This window comes from Aquila chrysaetos, chromosome 4 (genome assembly GCF_900496995.4).
Source record: "Aquila chrysaetos chrysaetos chromosome 4, bAquChr1.4, whole genome shotgun sequence".
Lineage (NCBI taxonomy): Eukaryota > Metazoa > Chordata > Aves > Accipitriformes > Accipitridae > Aquila > Aquila chrysaetos.
In genome coordinates this window covers 42,681,410-42,696,265 of record NC_044007.1, presented here as the reverse complement: position 1 = coordinate 42,696,265, position 14,856 = coordinate 42,681,410, and the positions used below count along the sequence as shown (strand labels likewise).

At 40.4% G+C, this 14,856-nt stretch overlaps 1 protein-coding gene across 10 annotated transcripts in view; it reads right to left on the bottom strand.

The window, feature by feature from the left end:
• Positions 1 to 6,563: 6,563 nt before the first annotated feature.
• The window catches only part of PLAG1 (PLAG1 zinc finger), a 52,986-nt gene continuing 44,693 nt past the window's right edge, over positions 6,564 to 14,856 (bottom strand). For 9 of the 10 annotated variants that reach the window (XM_041123003.1, XM_030012919.2, XM_041123004.1 and 6 more), the window contains 2 exons: positions 13,362 to 13,720; positions 6,564 to 12,767 (listed from right to left, as the gene is read on the bottom strand). In XM_041123003.1, the coding sequence (XP_040978937.1) occupies positions 11,504 to 12,767; positions 13,362 to 13,603 (1,506 nt within the window). In that variant the 5' untranslated portion in view covers positions 13,604 to 13,720 and the 3' untranslated portion in view covers positions 6,564 to 11,503. The remainder of the gene's footprint in view (positions 12,768 to 13,361; positions 13,721 to 14,856) is intronic. The other variant, XM_041123008.1, reaches the window with a different exon arrangement.

The window sequence follows — 14,856 nt, the reverse complement described above, 5'->3', positions numbered from 1 at the left end:
AATGTTTTCTAGGCAGGCGAGTTGTGATGGAAAGGAAAAGCTGCAGTAAGCAGATGAAACTATACTGGAGAGAGAAAGGATTTTTTTATGCCTGTTTTCTTAGTGCTATTAGGCCGCCAATTCTTGCGTGGACTTCTGTGCCATATAATATATAAAAGCAGCAGGGACACGTCTCTGCTATGAATCGTCCTACAACTTCAGCCTCCTCGTGCGAGAAGCGCACTTGTTACAACCTGTTTTCACCAGGTTACGGTGGCAGAGAAGGTTCAAAAGGAAAGTTGGTTGAGGGAGAAGAGTAGGTAGAAGGATGCGTGGATGAAGGACCTGAGAGTGGACCTGTTCAGCTGACAGCTATAGCAGCATAGCTGGAGATTGTGAAGTTCCCAAATTACTTTGGTTGAAATCTCATTTGGAAGGATACAGCAGACCTTCCATACTATTTTTTTCAAAATCCATGTCCTCCCCACTCCTTCCAGTTGTCCCTTTTTGGGTAATTTTCCTGTTACCCTGTTCTGTTGGAAACCTTTCTGTTTTGCCCCTGTCACGGCAGGCACGTTGTATTGTTCTTGGGGAACACAGTGAATTTTTGAACAGGAAGAGGGGCATATTTTGGGATCTAAACAGCCTTAATGTAGCTTACTGGCCTGTCTCAAGCTGACTACTGAGGACCAGAGCAGGGGGACATCCAGTGTCTTTGAATGTGAACGCAATTAAAGCAGATTTAAAAAGAAGCAGGCTTTTATTCTTAATAAATGTTATTTTCTTGTAATCCATTGATGACTCGGCCCAGTGACTTCCCACGAGACACAACCGCTGTAGGACATCCTTGCCACGCTTCACAGCCCTGTTTAGCTCCAGCATTACCGCAGGCTGGAGGAGGGGGCCACGACGTGGCCCAGGGAGCTATTTTCAGGGGGGAGCAGGGCTGCTGGGGACAAGCTGCCCCTTCCCTCCTGGCTGCCCTTCCCCGGGGGAACCCACAGCATCGCACCAGGCACCCACAGCAGCCTCCAACCACACTGGTCCCATTTCACTGCTATTTCCACAAGGAAAAAGGAAGCTGTATGAACCAGAAGTCATCAGCAGAGAATGCAACAGGAACTTTCACAAGTGACAAGAGGGAAACACAGTCTGTATCCCGAGGGCTGCAATATGTCACAGCTATGCAATATGTCACAGCTACCATAACCTGTGGCAGCGATGGTTTTGTTCCAAGCTTATGTGTCCTATTTCTGCAAGTAAAACATGCCTGTGCATCTGATGCTGCAACAGCTGCCCAACCTAATCTGTGCTTCCAGCTGAGAAGGAATACAGAATCAGTCTTGCTCGGTTCACCCGTTTATATTTCACTTGTATATCAGGAATACAGAAACTCTTTGTTTGCCATTACTGTTAGTTACCACTGCTGTTCGTTGAGTTGCTGGACAGCAGAAGTCAGCACAGACACCAAGGGCCTTAAAGGACTGATATGGATGTCACCCACCACAACAGAGGACACATACCAAACACCAGAGTTTCATTTTGATCAAGGTGCATCACTGTTCTGGTTCTTAACAGCCAAAGTTTTGTCTAAAACAGCAGAAGGACAGACTGGGGATTGGAACCAATTTCTGAGAGTTTAAGAGTGTATAGTTATATTCTTCTCCACAATCATGACTTTATTTCTCTGTACATTTGGTTGGTGTACCATGTAAGAAACCCTTGAAGGCTTGGCTGTCCAGTGGCTTCTAAGAACTGCTTTACAATATAGAGATATCATTGTGTTTCTACTAAATTACTTTATAATCTTGCTGAAGGAGTCAAATTTCTCTCTCAATTACTTAAATTACAGCCCTATTCTCAAAACCACACAGTTCCTTAGCCTGTGCCTTAGTGATTTCTGAGAGGTTTTCTTCCCAGTTTCAAATCAAAGTTTCCTTTTTTCTCCATTTACTGTCAGTCCCTGTGATCTCAGTTTAGGATTTGATGATGAACCTGCATCCTTCCTTATGCATATAGTGTTTCACAGTCCAAATGTTGCTTCCAGTCACACCTCATAGACCTCAAATGATATTCAGAGTTGCCTGAAAGCAGTTCTGATATGATCAATTGCACAGGTGTAAGCGATACCATTATCTGAAGCCAGTCCATACACAGGCTTGTTCTGAAGATAGGCCACTGATTAACCATTTTTTTTTTTTACTACAGGCACAAGTCAGAAAAAAATCCAGTTCATATTTCAGAGTTTGGTTGTTTTGGTGAGACAAATGAGACCTCGAATAGTGAATACAAGCAAGTTTTCATTAAAGCAGTCAGAGGTAAACCCAAATGCAAAGAACGAATACATCTGCAAGAATTGTGATGCTATTTTACTGCTGAGAGACATAATAATAATAAACATTTAAAAAGGTTAAACCCTAGTTTATAAATAATAAGATCAAGTTTCAAACACACATTGCCAAACAGCTGCTTGATGCTTTTTTCCTTCCCAGGAAGGTTATTCCATGTGTTCAAGAGCACCAAGCAAAGGCTCTCCTTACCTGAATGCACTGAGGTTTTAACTAGCAAGGCAGGTGAGGTTTCACAGCTAATTTACTGGGGCCTCAATGACCACCACTGACCAGGGTGGACCAGGGACAACAATCTGGGACCTGCTGCTGTAGATTAATATCACAATTGTGAAAGAACACCTTGAGACAAGCTAAGAGAATCTAAACTTAAGGATAAAGATAACAAAATGTGAAATACAGGCTCTCACCCACAGCAATACTTTCTGGCCATGCAAAGACAGGTTACCTAACCTGGCAGGTTTACTGCCGTCATATGGCAGGCACCTTATGCAGTATTTTCAACCAAATTGTCCAAGACTAGTTTTGCAGTCTTGCCCCTGGAGCAAAGCTGACTTTGCTGGGTCACAGGGAGATGACAAAAAGTAATGGTGGAATTTGAGACTTGTAGCTTAAGGACTAGAAAACAGCTTCAATGGTTAATGAGAAAAAAAGAGTCACCTACAGCAAAGGGCCCAGGGGGTAATGTTAATGCTATTCTACCGCCTGGAGAAAGCTGCTTTCCCAGGTCCATAGACTTAATGCTGATGCCTAGGACTGAAGTATAAAAGGGTCAGTCTCTCCCAGCAGCTTGCACAATCCCATTAACACAGATCATGCTCAGCTCTGTGACTATATTCAATACACTGCCATAGCAAATGTGGTAGCTCCTGCAAACACCACGTCTTCAGGGAGCTGCAGAAGGGAAGAGGCAAGAGGATCAGCTAAATTTGGTGGCTCTGAAATGATGCCCTGGGCACTCTGGTGGGCCATGGCAAATTATCAGAGGTTGCCATAAGTTACAGGGTTTTAAACCTGCTTGATTAAAATGGCTTGTACAATTCAAGTATGTTGTTACAAGGATTACATCAGTGAATAAGCAGAAGCATCTTGCAAAAATAATGCTGAAGAAAAATATGCCTAAGCTGAAGAGAGCACATAAACTATGGGGCAACCCTGTAATACTTGATTGGCATAAGGAGCCAGACACTGACAAAGTAAGAGGAGGCAATTTTTAGGTGAGGACAGACTTCAGTGAGTTTGGGAGTTTAGTCTGTGTTTATTTGTCATTAATGTTTGATATTTGATATTCCTATGTTAGAGCTTGGATGTTGCTCATTTATGACGCCCCTCAACCATACAGAGCCTGTATTTTCATTTTCAATGTAAGTACTTGTGAGGGAACTTAAGGATTTACTCATGACCATGTGTGTAACAATTTAACACAAAGTAAGCCAGAGTTGAGCTTAATTTCAAAGGCACAGCCTACAGAACTTTTCTGCTGGAATTGTATCTATTACTACACAAGGATAGCTGACAAACACCTTTCTCATGGGAGTCTGTGTGCCCCTTAGATAAATTGCTGTCTCTCATAGATTAATCAAGTATTTGGATAAAACTCTTCCAACTTGCCTGGGAAACCACACAGTGTTAACCAGGAGACAGATACCTTTACAAACTGCATGATTCATTTTGGACTTGTAAAACACAAACACAAACACTTTAAACTTTTTTAAGTAAACCAAAACAAAATAAAACTAATTTCTCAACTTTTCCAGGTTTGATCACTACCCTCCCACGCATACATACATGTACACACATACATACACATACACACACACACACACACACAAAAGTTTAAGCAATGTACCAATTTTCAGAAACTGTGACTATTCAGGTTCTCGGCATTATTTTACATACATAAGGCAGAGATCTGACTGATTGATATGAAAATGGACGCTAAACCATTCTTCTTCTTTGTACACTGCAGTTCAGTGCAACAGTGAAAATCAGCGCCATGGGCAAACTATCAAGGATCAATTCAAATGATTTCAAGCCCAGCCACTGTGCATTACTGTAGTCCTGTTTTCAGAGTGCTCAGCTGATAGCTGATGTCCCTTCAGTCCCCTCTGAGGCAAACTAGCTTTCTAGCTGGTGATTTTGTGACACAAATGTCCCCAAAGGAGACAAGGTTGTGGGATGACGATGACATTGAAGAACACAACTGTTAATTTTATTTTTTAAAATACTTATTTCTCTGGAAATGTTAATTTCTTGAGGACGCACAGACCATTACAACAAATAAATATAATTATATAAAAGTAAAAATACTGAGCAAGATGTTAGACCTTTATTAGGAGTAGACAAAGTTTATACTGAATTACCTGGGATATAGCACATGAGCAGGAACTTGAAACTTCACGCTACTGCTGCTGGGGTCTGTCATTTTCAACACCACTATCTCCACTGTTGTTCAAAACACAGAAATAGAGCATTGCTGTTTATTTGCTAAAGGCCCCAGCTCGTAACGATAAGCAGCAGTTAATCCTCCAATACACTTCTCAAACTTTTAAGCACAGACTAAATTTTGTAATAGAGCTTATCTTGCTGTCCTACTTGCTGCCTGTTTGTGACCGTCAACCCTTACTGTGCCAACTACGGCAACTGCAACTTTGGAAAACTTCATTTCTATCCGATTTAATACAGTGTTTTGATTTGCAAAGCGAGGAAGCCAACAGCATGTAGCTGCTCAGTTCTCACCAGTCCAGCAGCAGCTCTGCATCACAGTTTTTGGTTTCTCTGTCAAAAAACCACTCTTTATCCTAGGGCATGCTTATACATGGGAAGGAAAAGGAGAGTGAAGGGCAAAACCGCAACAGTCTTTCTCTTCCACTTCTGGAGCACAGGGAGACCAGGTATAGAGGATACTGAAGGACCATTTTCCTGCACTTTCTTACTCAAGTTTTGGAAAGGGGTGGTTACAGGAGAGAGAGAAGGGAAGATACCCGTGGCTCTGAATTTAACAAGGAAAGCTCTGGAGGGACTGCACCAAGAGATGTCTGGATATAACATAAGATACTATCCATGCAATCACATTCCACTTATTACAGAGGTTGACGGAGTTTCTAGAGGGTGTCTGTTTGGAAGGAGGACATGTTAATTCAGTAACAGTGGGTGAGACCAGCTATGACAGCGACACAATAGGGTGGTTTTCTCTCAGGGTGGGGGTGCAATAAATGGTTTCGCAGAGTATATCGTAGAGCATATGTAGAGCTTCTGACTCTCATATAACAAGGCCAACCCTCTCAAGCAGGTTAGAAACCTCTAATGCAGAAGTGGTAAGTCAGCTCAGAGGAACGGGGTAGGGATCACAAGAAAGGAAAAATGTCTGTGTACAGAGAAGGCGAAAGCCAAAAACTCTAATGATCATTTCTCTCAGACTGGGTTACAGCAAGAAATCTAGGAAGTCAAGACGTGAAAGAGAGAGGAACCCAAAAGCAGGAAAACACAGACAATGCTGAGGATGTTAACGAAATAGGTTCTGAAAAAGCAATGAAACATGAAATGCTAGTCTTTTACTTTCCTGGCAAACAGTCCACGCTAGGGAACAACTGTGTGGAATGAGCAGAGAGGCAACTCTGCAGTTGTGAGCAGGCTGCTCGTCTGGCTGCGTAGCACCTCCTCCCCCCATGCATTAGAGTCAGACTTCTTCGGCAGTGTCACGGGCAAACGGGAGATCTATGGGATCAAAGCAACGGAGTTTCTCCTGGAAATATTTCAGAGACAACCCATATACTGTGTCTAGCACATGCCACACCCTTACAGCTTATCCTGCAAACTGTAACTATTGATGTACATGACTTGCATTAATCTGAAATGATGGAGAATCGCTCACCTACATCTCCCAAACGAGCAGTCCCACTACAGAAACCCCAAACTCACCTTCCAGTGTCTGACAGCATTTCAAAGTGCAATTTGATGGCAAGCTCAATTGCTTCCTTCAGTTCAGATCTGTCTTGTCACAGACACAGTAGCATCATCCAATTTGTTCCTTGGTGAAATCATGAAACGCAGATACTTATGCTTTAAGATTTTCTGAAAAACTGACATTTTACCAGTCATAAATTAGAAAGACAGTTATACCTTTGCAAACTCAGACTAACTACACCCAGCAAAACTGGGTGTATTCTGTAATTACTTATTGTAATCCCAAACATGCAGATCAAGATTATCTATTGAAATGCCAGGCATGAGTTATTCATTAACTAAAACCATTCTGTAATTTTATTGATATATTTTGTGGAGTTCACATATTTTTGTACAGCAAACATAACACTGTAGGCCACAAGAAGCTGCAGCACTATTGTTTAATAGCAGCAAGGTATATTTTATAATCAGGGTATGTGGACAATAAATAGTCTGTTTCTTTGGATGTGAATGTTTAAAATGAAGTTCTGCTGCAGCTTCATAATGTGATTGCTATTTTACAGAGCTTATACACAAAAATATATATGCAATCTTTTTGTCTATATTTTATACAAATACAACAGTAGTTTGTGAATACATTTTAAAGTACATATACATGATAAGCAACTCAATTTCCCATATCACAGGATAGCAAATTTTAAATGCAAGAAACATATACAAATTCAGTCTGGAATGCAGGGTTTTCTGTGTCTTTTTTTTCCTCTATTTTTGACTCAAAACTTTTATCATTAAAACATTTTAGCACACAAGTCCAAACAATTTTTCCACTAGCTAAAAATATAATTTCAGCAATCCGAGTCAGGTTTGGGTGTGTCATCATTCCCCAATATACTTTTCCCAGTTTTTGTCTAAATTCAAAGGCTTTTAGTAATATATAGTATGTTCTTCACTCCACACCATATAAAAAGCCCACATTTAATTTAACTAGCAGTCACCTATTTTTGTGAACAAGAGCTGGGCTTGTCAGCGTTTAAATTTGCATGTCCAAAATTTTACTTTTGCAAGTGCATATGAATACATTGTGGTGTTGCACAAAGTTCATTAATGACAAATTAAGTCACAGTATAAAAATATATCATACAACTATAGGTCTAGTATAGTCCTTTTTTCTATGGGTAAAAATACATCTGAATGAGACAGGGAGGTTTGTAGCACCATGAGAGGAGTTGTATCCCAAGTTACATTAGCAGCATGATCCAATATAACAATATTGCAGGAGTGTTTCTGAGGAGATAAACATTCACTCTGGTTCAACTGTACCACTGAAGCTTATACTGAAAAGTGTTTACATATGATTAGCAATAGTTCTGTGTCACTTCCAGGGCTAGATAACTGTTATCAAAAGACACTGCCTTCCAACAAAAGTAAGACACCCTTATTGCATAAAAGCTTTGGGACTATCCAAACACATTTTGAACTACTGTGGCATTACTTGTACTTGAGCGTGATGCTAAGTAGGCTGTGGCTTTAACTGTACGCTGGGAGGATGCAGGATGGGCAGCTAAGCCTATACAGTTTACTACATATCTGATAAGTACATTTATTTCAGAGGCTTATCTATAGACTGAGAAGAATACAGGATGAGCTGCTAAACCAGTGTATGAGACAGACATAATGAAGGATGCAATCCTGCTCCCCTCGACTTTTACGGATGCAGGATCAGGCCCTAAATTAACTTCAGACAGCAGCATAGCGATGATAGGATATGATAAAAAAATCTGTATCAAATACTGCACGTTAAAAATTTTTGCCATAGTTTACCACCCAGTACTCCAGAGGACACAGTTTGCAACTGGTGAGGACAAACTCCTAATTTTTTTTTGACTGGTATTCAAAATGGCAGTAGAAGACAGTGTAGTTTGAAACATGTAAACCTAGTAAAAACCATTGTAAAACCCTTAAGAAAGACACGCTGGTTCTGTGCAATATAGCAAATTGATAAGAAAACACTGTAAAAATGTACCTGTTTAAAATTACAATGTCTACCATTTTGTACACAAAGCATTATACCAAAGGCCTACATATACGTAATCTAATGGCACTTGAAACAAATTATAATAAAAGGTTTTATAATAAAAAGCATAACCTGTAAGAAATTTTCTTAAAAGGTTTAGGTTTTCTTTTTGAAAGTGCTATATCTTGTAATATGTGTAACATAGAGGTTGACCAAGCTTTATTTTAAAAAATATTGGCCTATAATACAAGTTTAGCTCACTAGGCAAATGATCCTGAAAATATGTACTCTTAACATTCATTATTAGCTTAATAAAGCAATCAGCTCTGGCTCATGTTTCAGTCAGTATATGGTTTTTAAAAACCGCTACTGCCAAATTAACAATAAATCACTCTATTCCACAATTTACTACTAAATAAAGCACAAGCAACAAGTACACAAAAATATATATATTAAAAAAAAAAACAACCAAAAAAAAACCTTACTAGAAGTTTAGAAGTTGCACAAAGAGTGGTGCATGATCAGCCAGCCCTCCCCCCCTCCCGCCGAGAATCCATCTGAAATCGAGAAAACAGGGTTCAAAAACTGACGGCTTAGTAGTGGCCAATATTGACTCTGCCTAAGTGATATTCAAAAGCACTCCGGTGGTGGTAGTATTGCTTACAATGTCAGTCTGCTTCCACGTTACCGTACATCCTAGTTCAGTGGCAAACACACTCGGTGCAGCCACACGCTGAAACCCTGACTGAATGAGGTTCAATATCTTGTCTGAGGTCCCTATTTCTCAAGTGAAATGTACGTCTAACTCCAAAGTGAAATGTCAATCCCTTTACAGAAAGCTAAGGCACGAACAAAGTAGTAAGGATTCTGGCTACGCACTAAGAAACGGGTGTTGGCAAAGTGTCTGTTGGGTTTTGTTTCTTCCATGAAGTCTGATCGGCAACTGAGACCGACAAAACAGTCGCTACGGACTGGAAATTCGCGTGCCAGAGGCTGCCCAGGACGGGCAGCGCTGCCCGGCCACGCTGCCGGGTTGGCTGCGGGATGCCGAGCACTCGCAACTTTCCTCTGCTGCAGGGGGAGTTGCAGATGCTCGCCTCCACGCGGGATATAACCCGCTGGTGGAATCAAGCTCATTTATCTTCATCTCAGACTGATTTAAAGGATTGAGGATAAACCCGAGTTCTTCCTAGATGCGTTATGGTTGCTGATTTAAACTAGAGTTACATTCGTTTGCATTCACCTTGTGCTCTGTTCATCTGTGTTTTTCTTTCCTTTAGAAAGGTGAAGAGAAAAAAAGCAATATTGAACAAATCATTCAACTAAAGATGTAAGTAAGCAAGCAATCTGTTTCACAGAAACCAGAGGAAGCAGTCATGAAGCAGAGCTAAAAGCCCACTTTGAGATAACGTGCTCCTAAACCCAAAATCTAGGAGTAGTTTGCAGAATTTCAAAAGGTATTTTCCTTATTAATACATCCTTATTTTAATGCCTTTGGAACACAAACACATTTATAAAAATGTTATCTTTTAGTAATAAAATTTAAATACACATATGTATAAAATAGTAAAACTACACCTGCATATTGCTCCTAGAATTAAAAAAAAAAAAAGTAGGAGCTACTGATAAAACATCTGGAGCATGAGCTCCTTAAATGGGAGCAACTTTTGTTTCTGTGAAGTATATTTAGTTTAACCACTTAAAACCTTGTATGAATCCTCATTATTGTTTGAGAGATACTAAAGTATTTGATTTCTATTTTTTAATTCCTTGTACAAAAATGACAAGGAAATGAATGTTATTGTTGAATTACAGCAAATCTAGTTTGCTTTCATGCATCACAGGGTTGTTTTTTTTTTCTTTTTCCTCTTTTGGTTATTAGGGGGTGGGGGATAGAATATATTGCATTAGGTAAAAGTGGTGTAAGCAATATGCTTTTACTTCACTCCTAAGAGTCCTGTCTTTAAATCTTGGCAATGGGCAAAAAGTCCCTAACCAAGTACCCAGGTGTAGAAAGTGTGATTAACGTCTAACTTGTTGCTTAGGAGGACATAACACACCATGTAACACAACTGAAAAGATCATTCCAATAAAAAAAAACACCACAAAAAAACTGGTATTTGCAAATTTACATTCACTCTCTGACTGCACACTAGTTTTGAACTGAAAATAGATACACACTTTCTGGCTGGACTTGATCCACCCTTTGGCGGTGGCAGCTGGGAGAAGACTGATGCCTACAAATGTGAATACACTATCAGAAGATTCCTATGCAGTACTTTTTCTATGCTACTAAAGAGAAAAAACAGCAAGTTAAGAATTAAAACAAAAACTGCGACAAAATATTCTGCATTACTACATTACAACACTTTTATAGTTCAAGATCAGCCATTAATTTCGCCTGTTTCCCTCTACCAGAGTCATGAAAGCACAACAACACAGTTCCAAATTCAACTTGAAACATTTGTCATTTAGGCAAGCAGAGATTCTCTGTCGAAATTCTGTTCAGCCATGATTTTAGAGAATTAAACTAAATTTTTTTCTTCCGTTATCCATAACAGGCCACAAAAATTTAAGCCAGAAAATGGCAAAATTCTTAACACCTTTTATAATGACTTCAATACAAGTCAAAATGCTATATATATGTACATGTGTATATATGGACTTCTATATATACACACACAAGTTTTCAGAAAAATCTGAATTCTATATTTATTTTAAAAATTTAGATTTGTCATTATAGAACAGATCAGATGTGTCACCATTTGAGAAGAGGATTTGTTTGGAAATGGACTGGAAAATTTTTTTCCCAAATCTTCAGGAATCTTTGTGATATATATTTTAACTGGATTCTTTGCAAATAGTAAAATATATTAAAAGTAAAAGTGGTAGTTCTACCACTGACATCAATAAAATGGAATAGCTGGTATGGTTGAAAAAGTTTTAAAAAAGGGATGAGTGTTGACAGTTTGCTTGGGATGACTTTCTACTGAATATTTGAAAAGTGTCAATTGGCAGTGAAAATGAAAACAATACAATGAGACTGTTTTTTAAAAAAAACAACAAAGTAAACACAGCTGAGAATAAACACTTTCAAAACATTTTTAAAAAGTTAATTTAAATTTCTTACTGGCTTCATGAGATCGGTACTGTACAAAAGCAGAGAATTTATAATGTCTTATAGTAGGCACTAAGTTAAAAATGGTCACCTAAGGCATTTCTACAAATAGACAGTAACAAGCCAGCTTTGTACATCCTATTGGAAAGCTTGATGAAATCGCGGTAGGGTGGTGGTTGTGCTTAGACTGCTTGTGAAAGCTGCTGACAACGAGTGCAGAGACCCAAGACCTATACTATTGCTAGGATCTTGAGGATCCTGGGTTTGTGGTGGAAGTTGAGTCATAGAAGAATGTGCCTCCTCTTGTGTATAACTCATTCCGAGGTTTCCCACTGAAACAGAAGGATTATAGGGAGGGCCATTTACAGGTATGAAGTTGAACAGCTGAGAAAAGTCCAATGATGGGGTGTTTAGAGGTTCGCTAATAGGAACGGAGCCCTTGGAAAGGGAAACCTCCCCAGACCCATCATCTAGTGGCCCTACTTGTGGATCCAGCCCTAGTTTTGATGAAGATGCTTGAGAATCCTGGGATGAAGAAGGCATACCACTTTGCAACTCCATCAAGTAACTTTCGATTTCCCCTTTCAATGGCTGTTCTTTTTCAGGCATAGAAATTGCATATGAGGTAGTACCGAGCGGATATTTCAACGATAGCTGGTGAGAAGGGTGGACAGACTCCATATCTATTGGACAAGGCATTCCCAATGGTAAGGATGTGGCAACCATTTGGTGTGCAGATGCAGAACTCTGCATGGACTGAATCTGAGTGTTGTAGAGATTTAATTGCAAAGTGTTTGTAAATGGCTTTGATGTCAGTTCACTGGAAGGTAAAGACATCACTGGAAGCAGCTCATCCTTAATAGGCACAGAAACATTGCAGGTAAAGGGATCTAGAAGGTCCATTGGCTCTGTTTTGACCTTCAAAAGTTCCTGGTTGTGACTTTTCTTCATGTGGCGTGTGAGGTGATCCTTCCGCCCAAATCTCTGTGCACAGTACTGACAGAGGAAGTCCTTTCTTCCAGTGTGCACTACCATGTGTCTACGGACATCCTTTCGGGTGTAGAACCGACGATCACAGTGTTCACACTGGTGTTTTTTCTCCTTCACTCCACCCGATGACTTGCCTGCGTGAGTTTTTAGGTGCTCCAGCAGCACTCCTGTGCTTTCAAAAGTCTGCAAACATACCTTACAGGTGAGGTCACCGCTTGTTGCAGCATGCAAAGCTAGGTGACGTTTGAACCCAAGCTTGGTATTGTAGTTCTTTCCACATTCTTCACACTTAAAGGCCTCTTTGTTGGGATTGTGTGTATGTAGGTGATTCTTTAGGTGATCTTTTCGGTGAAACATTTTCTCACAATAATTACACTTGTGGGTTTTCTCAGGAGAATGAGTAGCCATATGCCTTTAAACACAGATATATTCTGTAAGTAATTATTTTGATCAAAAAACACACGTGCTCATTTTTTAATGGCAGCTAAATACTACACTAAGGGCTGCTTTGCAACAGAACCTTTTAACTGAAAGCATGACACTACAAAGACAGTTCGACAAATTTAAATATAGCAAAACGCGAGCCATTTCTCTTAAATCGACACTTTAGTTTTGGTGGGTTTTAGCTACTGTAACAGGGGTATATGGGCAAGTATGAAAGTACTCGTGTAAAAGTCCATAGCCAAAAAATTTTCAGTCCATACTCTTTTTTCTTGTGACAATTCCTTATACAAATGAATACTCTATGCTCATTTAAAAAAAAACAAAAACAAAACAACAAACAAACAGAAAACAAAAGCAGAAAACAAATTAAGAAACAAAATCAAAGACATTAGCTTGCAAACTTAGGTAATTTAGAATTCTAGAAACAATCCAATGGCTACTTTAATTAACACATCCTCTCTGCAATCAGCTGAAGGCGTACACAAATATATACTTTTACACGGCTTAACACGGCCAACATAAAATAGATAATATAATCTGAAAGATAAATAGAGTTTAATACCTTAGTAATTTGTACTTAGAAACAAAGGCCTTGGTGCAGTCTTGTTGTGTGCACTTGTAGGGCCTCTCTCCTGTGTGAGAGTATGAGTGAACCTTTAATTTCTCAACACTGTTAAAGGCCTTGTCACACAGTTGGCAAGGAAAGTTTTTTCTTGGTTTGGTTTCACCACGCTTACGTTTCCCTGAAGGGACTTTCTGGGTATCTCTTACTTCTGACAAATCACCAGGAATGACAGTGGCCATCGCAGCCTAAACCAGGCCTTCTTGTTGGACACTTGGGAATTGCCCAACTCCACTAAATGATTTAGCTTTAGATGGCTTCTCAAGTTTCATGTGGTCGTAAAAGAAAGCAAAAGGGGACTGGAAAAAAAAAATAAGAAACAACTAGTTTGTAACTAAACTTAGATTTTGAAGTTTTACTTGCTATGTGAAGCTTCTGAATAAAACTTAAAAATAAAATTAGGTTCAGCTGGTCTAATGTAATACCTGCAGGTTTCTTTACACTATTTGCTGCAACTCTTAAAACACATTGCTCAGGATGAACAGATCCACATATGCCCTGAAATCACACCTCACAACCTTCCCCTCAAGCGCTGACGGAGAACAGCAAAGTTTCTATCAGATTACGGGAGGCATGAGGCAAAGAGCCTACCTACCCAGACGGCTTTTGGCAGCTTTGGATTTCAAAGGCGTTAAAGCCGCGCCTGTGGTGTTTGCACAGACATACACGCACACAAGCACGCACACATGCACGCACATAGTTATCGAAGTGAAAATCTGTAAGCCTCAAAATATTTGAAAACCTGTGCGAAAAGCAGCAGTACCCATGCTGACAGTCTGGGGGGGCAAAGCTTACGTACCTCCTTGCTGTGATTACCGCACACCTGTGTATGTATCTACTCTAGTAAAATGTAGGCATTGCCAATGATTGTAACACCGGGTGAAATTCTCCTGTAAACATACCCTCTACTAACGGAGACTTGACGTATTAACGACACAAACCCCACGGATTAGGGATAGATTAGATAGATCAGGGTTTCATCAGCCCAGCGCTGGAGACCCCCACCCTCCTCACGCTATCCTGCAAGACGTAGGGGCTGTAGGCGTTCAGGTTTAGGCTAGCTGAGGACGGAGGCTCTTAGTCCCGCCGGGGCATTGCAAACCGTGCAGTAAACCAGAGGCTTTCAGCTAAAGGAGGTGCGCGAGGCTCGCGTCTGACATGCGGGCGAACAACAGCTTTAAATTCGTCATCTGGTAACACATAGTAGCAACTGGGCGCCTGCCATTACAGGGCGCTCAACAGCCCTCCTTTGTCAGGGGTAGCCGACAGCTTTTTTTCACCATCGGAGCACAATTGCTACTACAGATACCAAAATCCAGCACAGCCCGCTGCGGGAAGGGTCGGGCGCGAGGTCTGCGGCAGCGGGGACGAGGAGGGGGACAGCGGGAGGACGGCGCTCTACGCAAGAGTTTGGCAGGGCCGGAGAGCCCCCAAA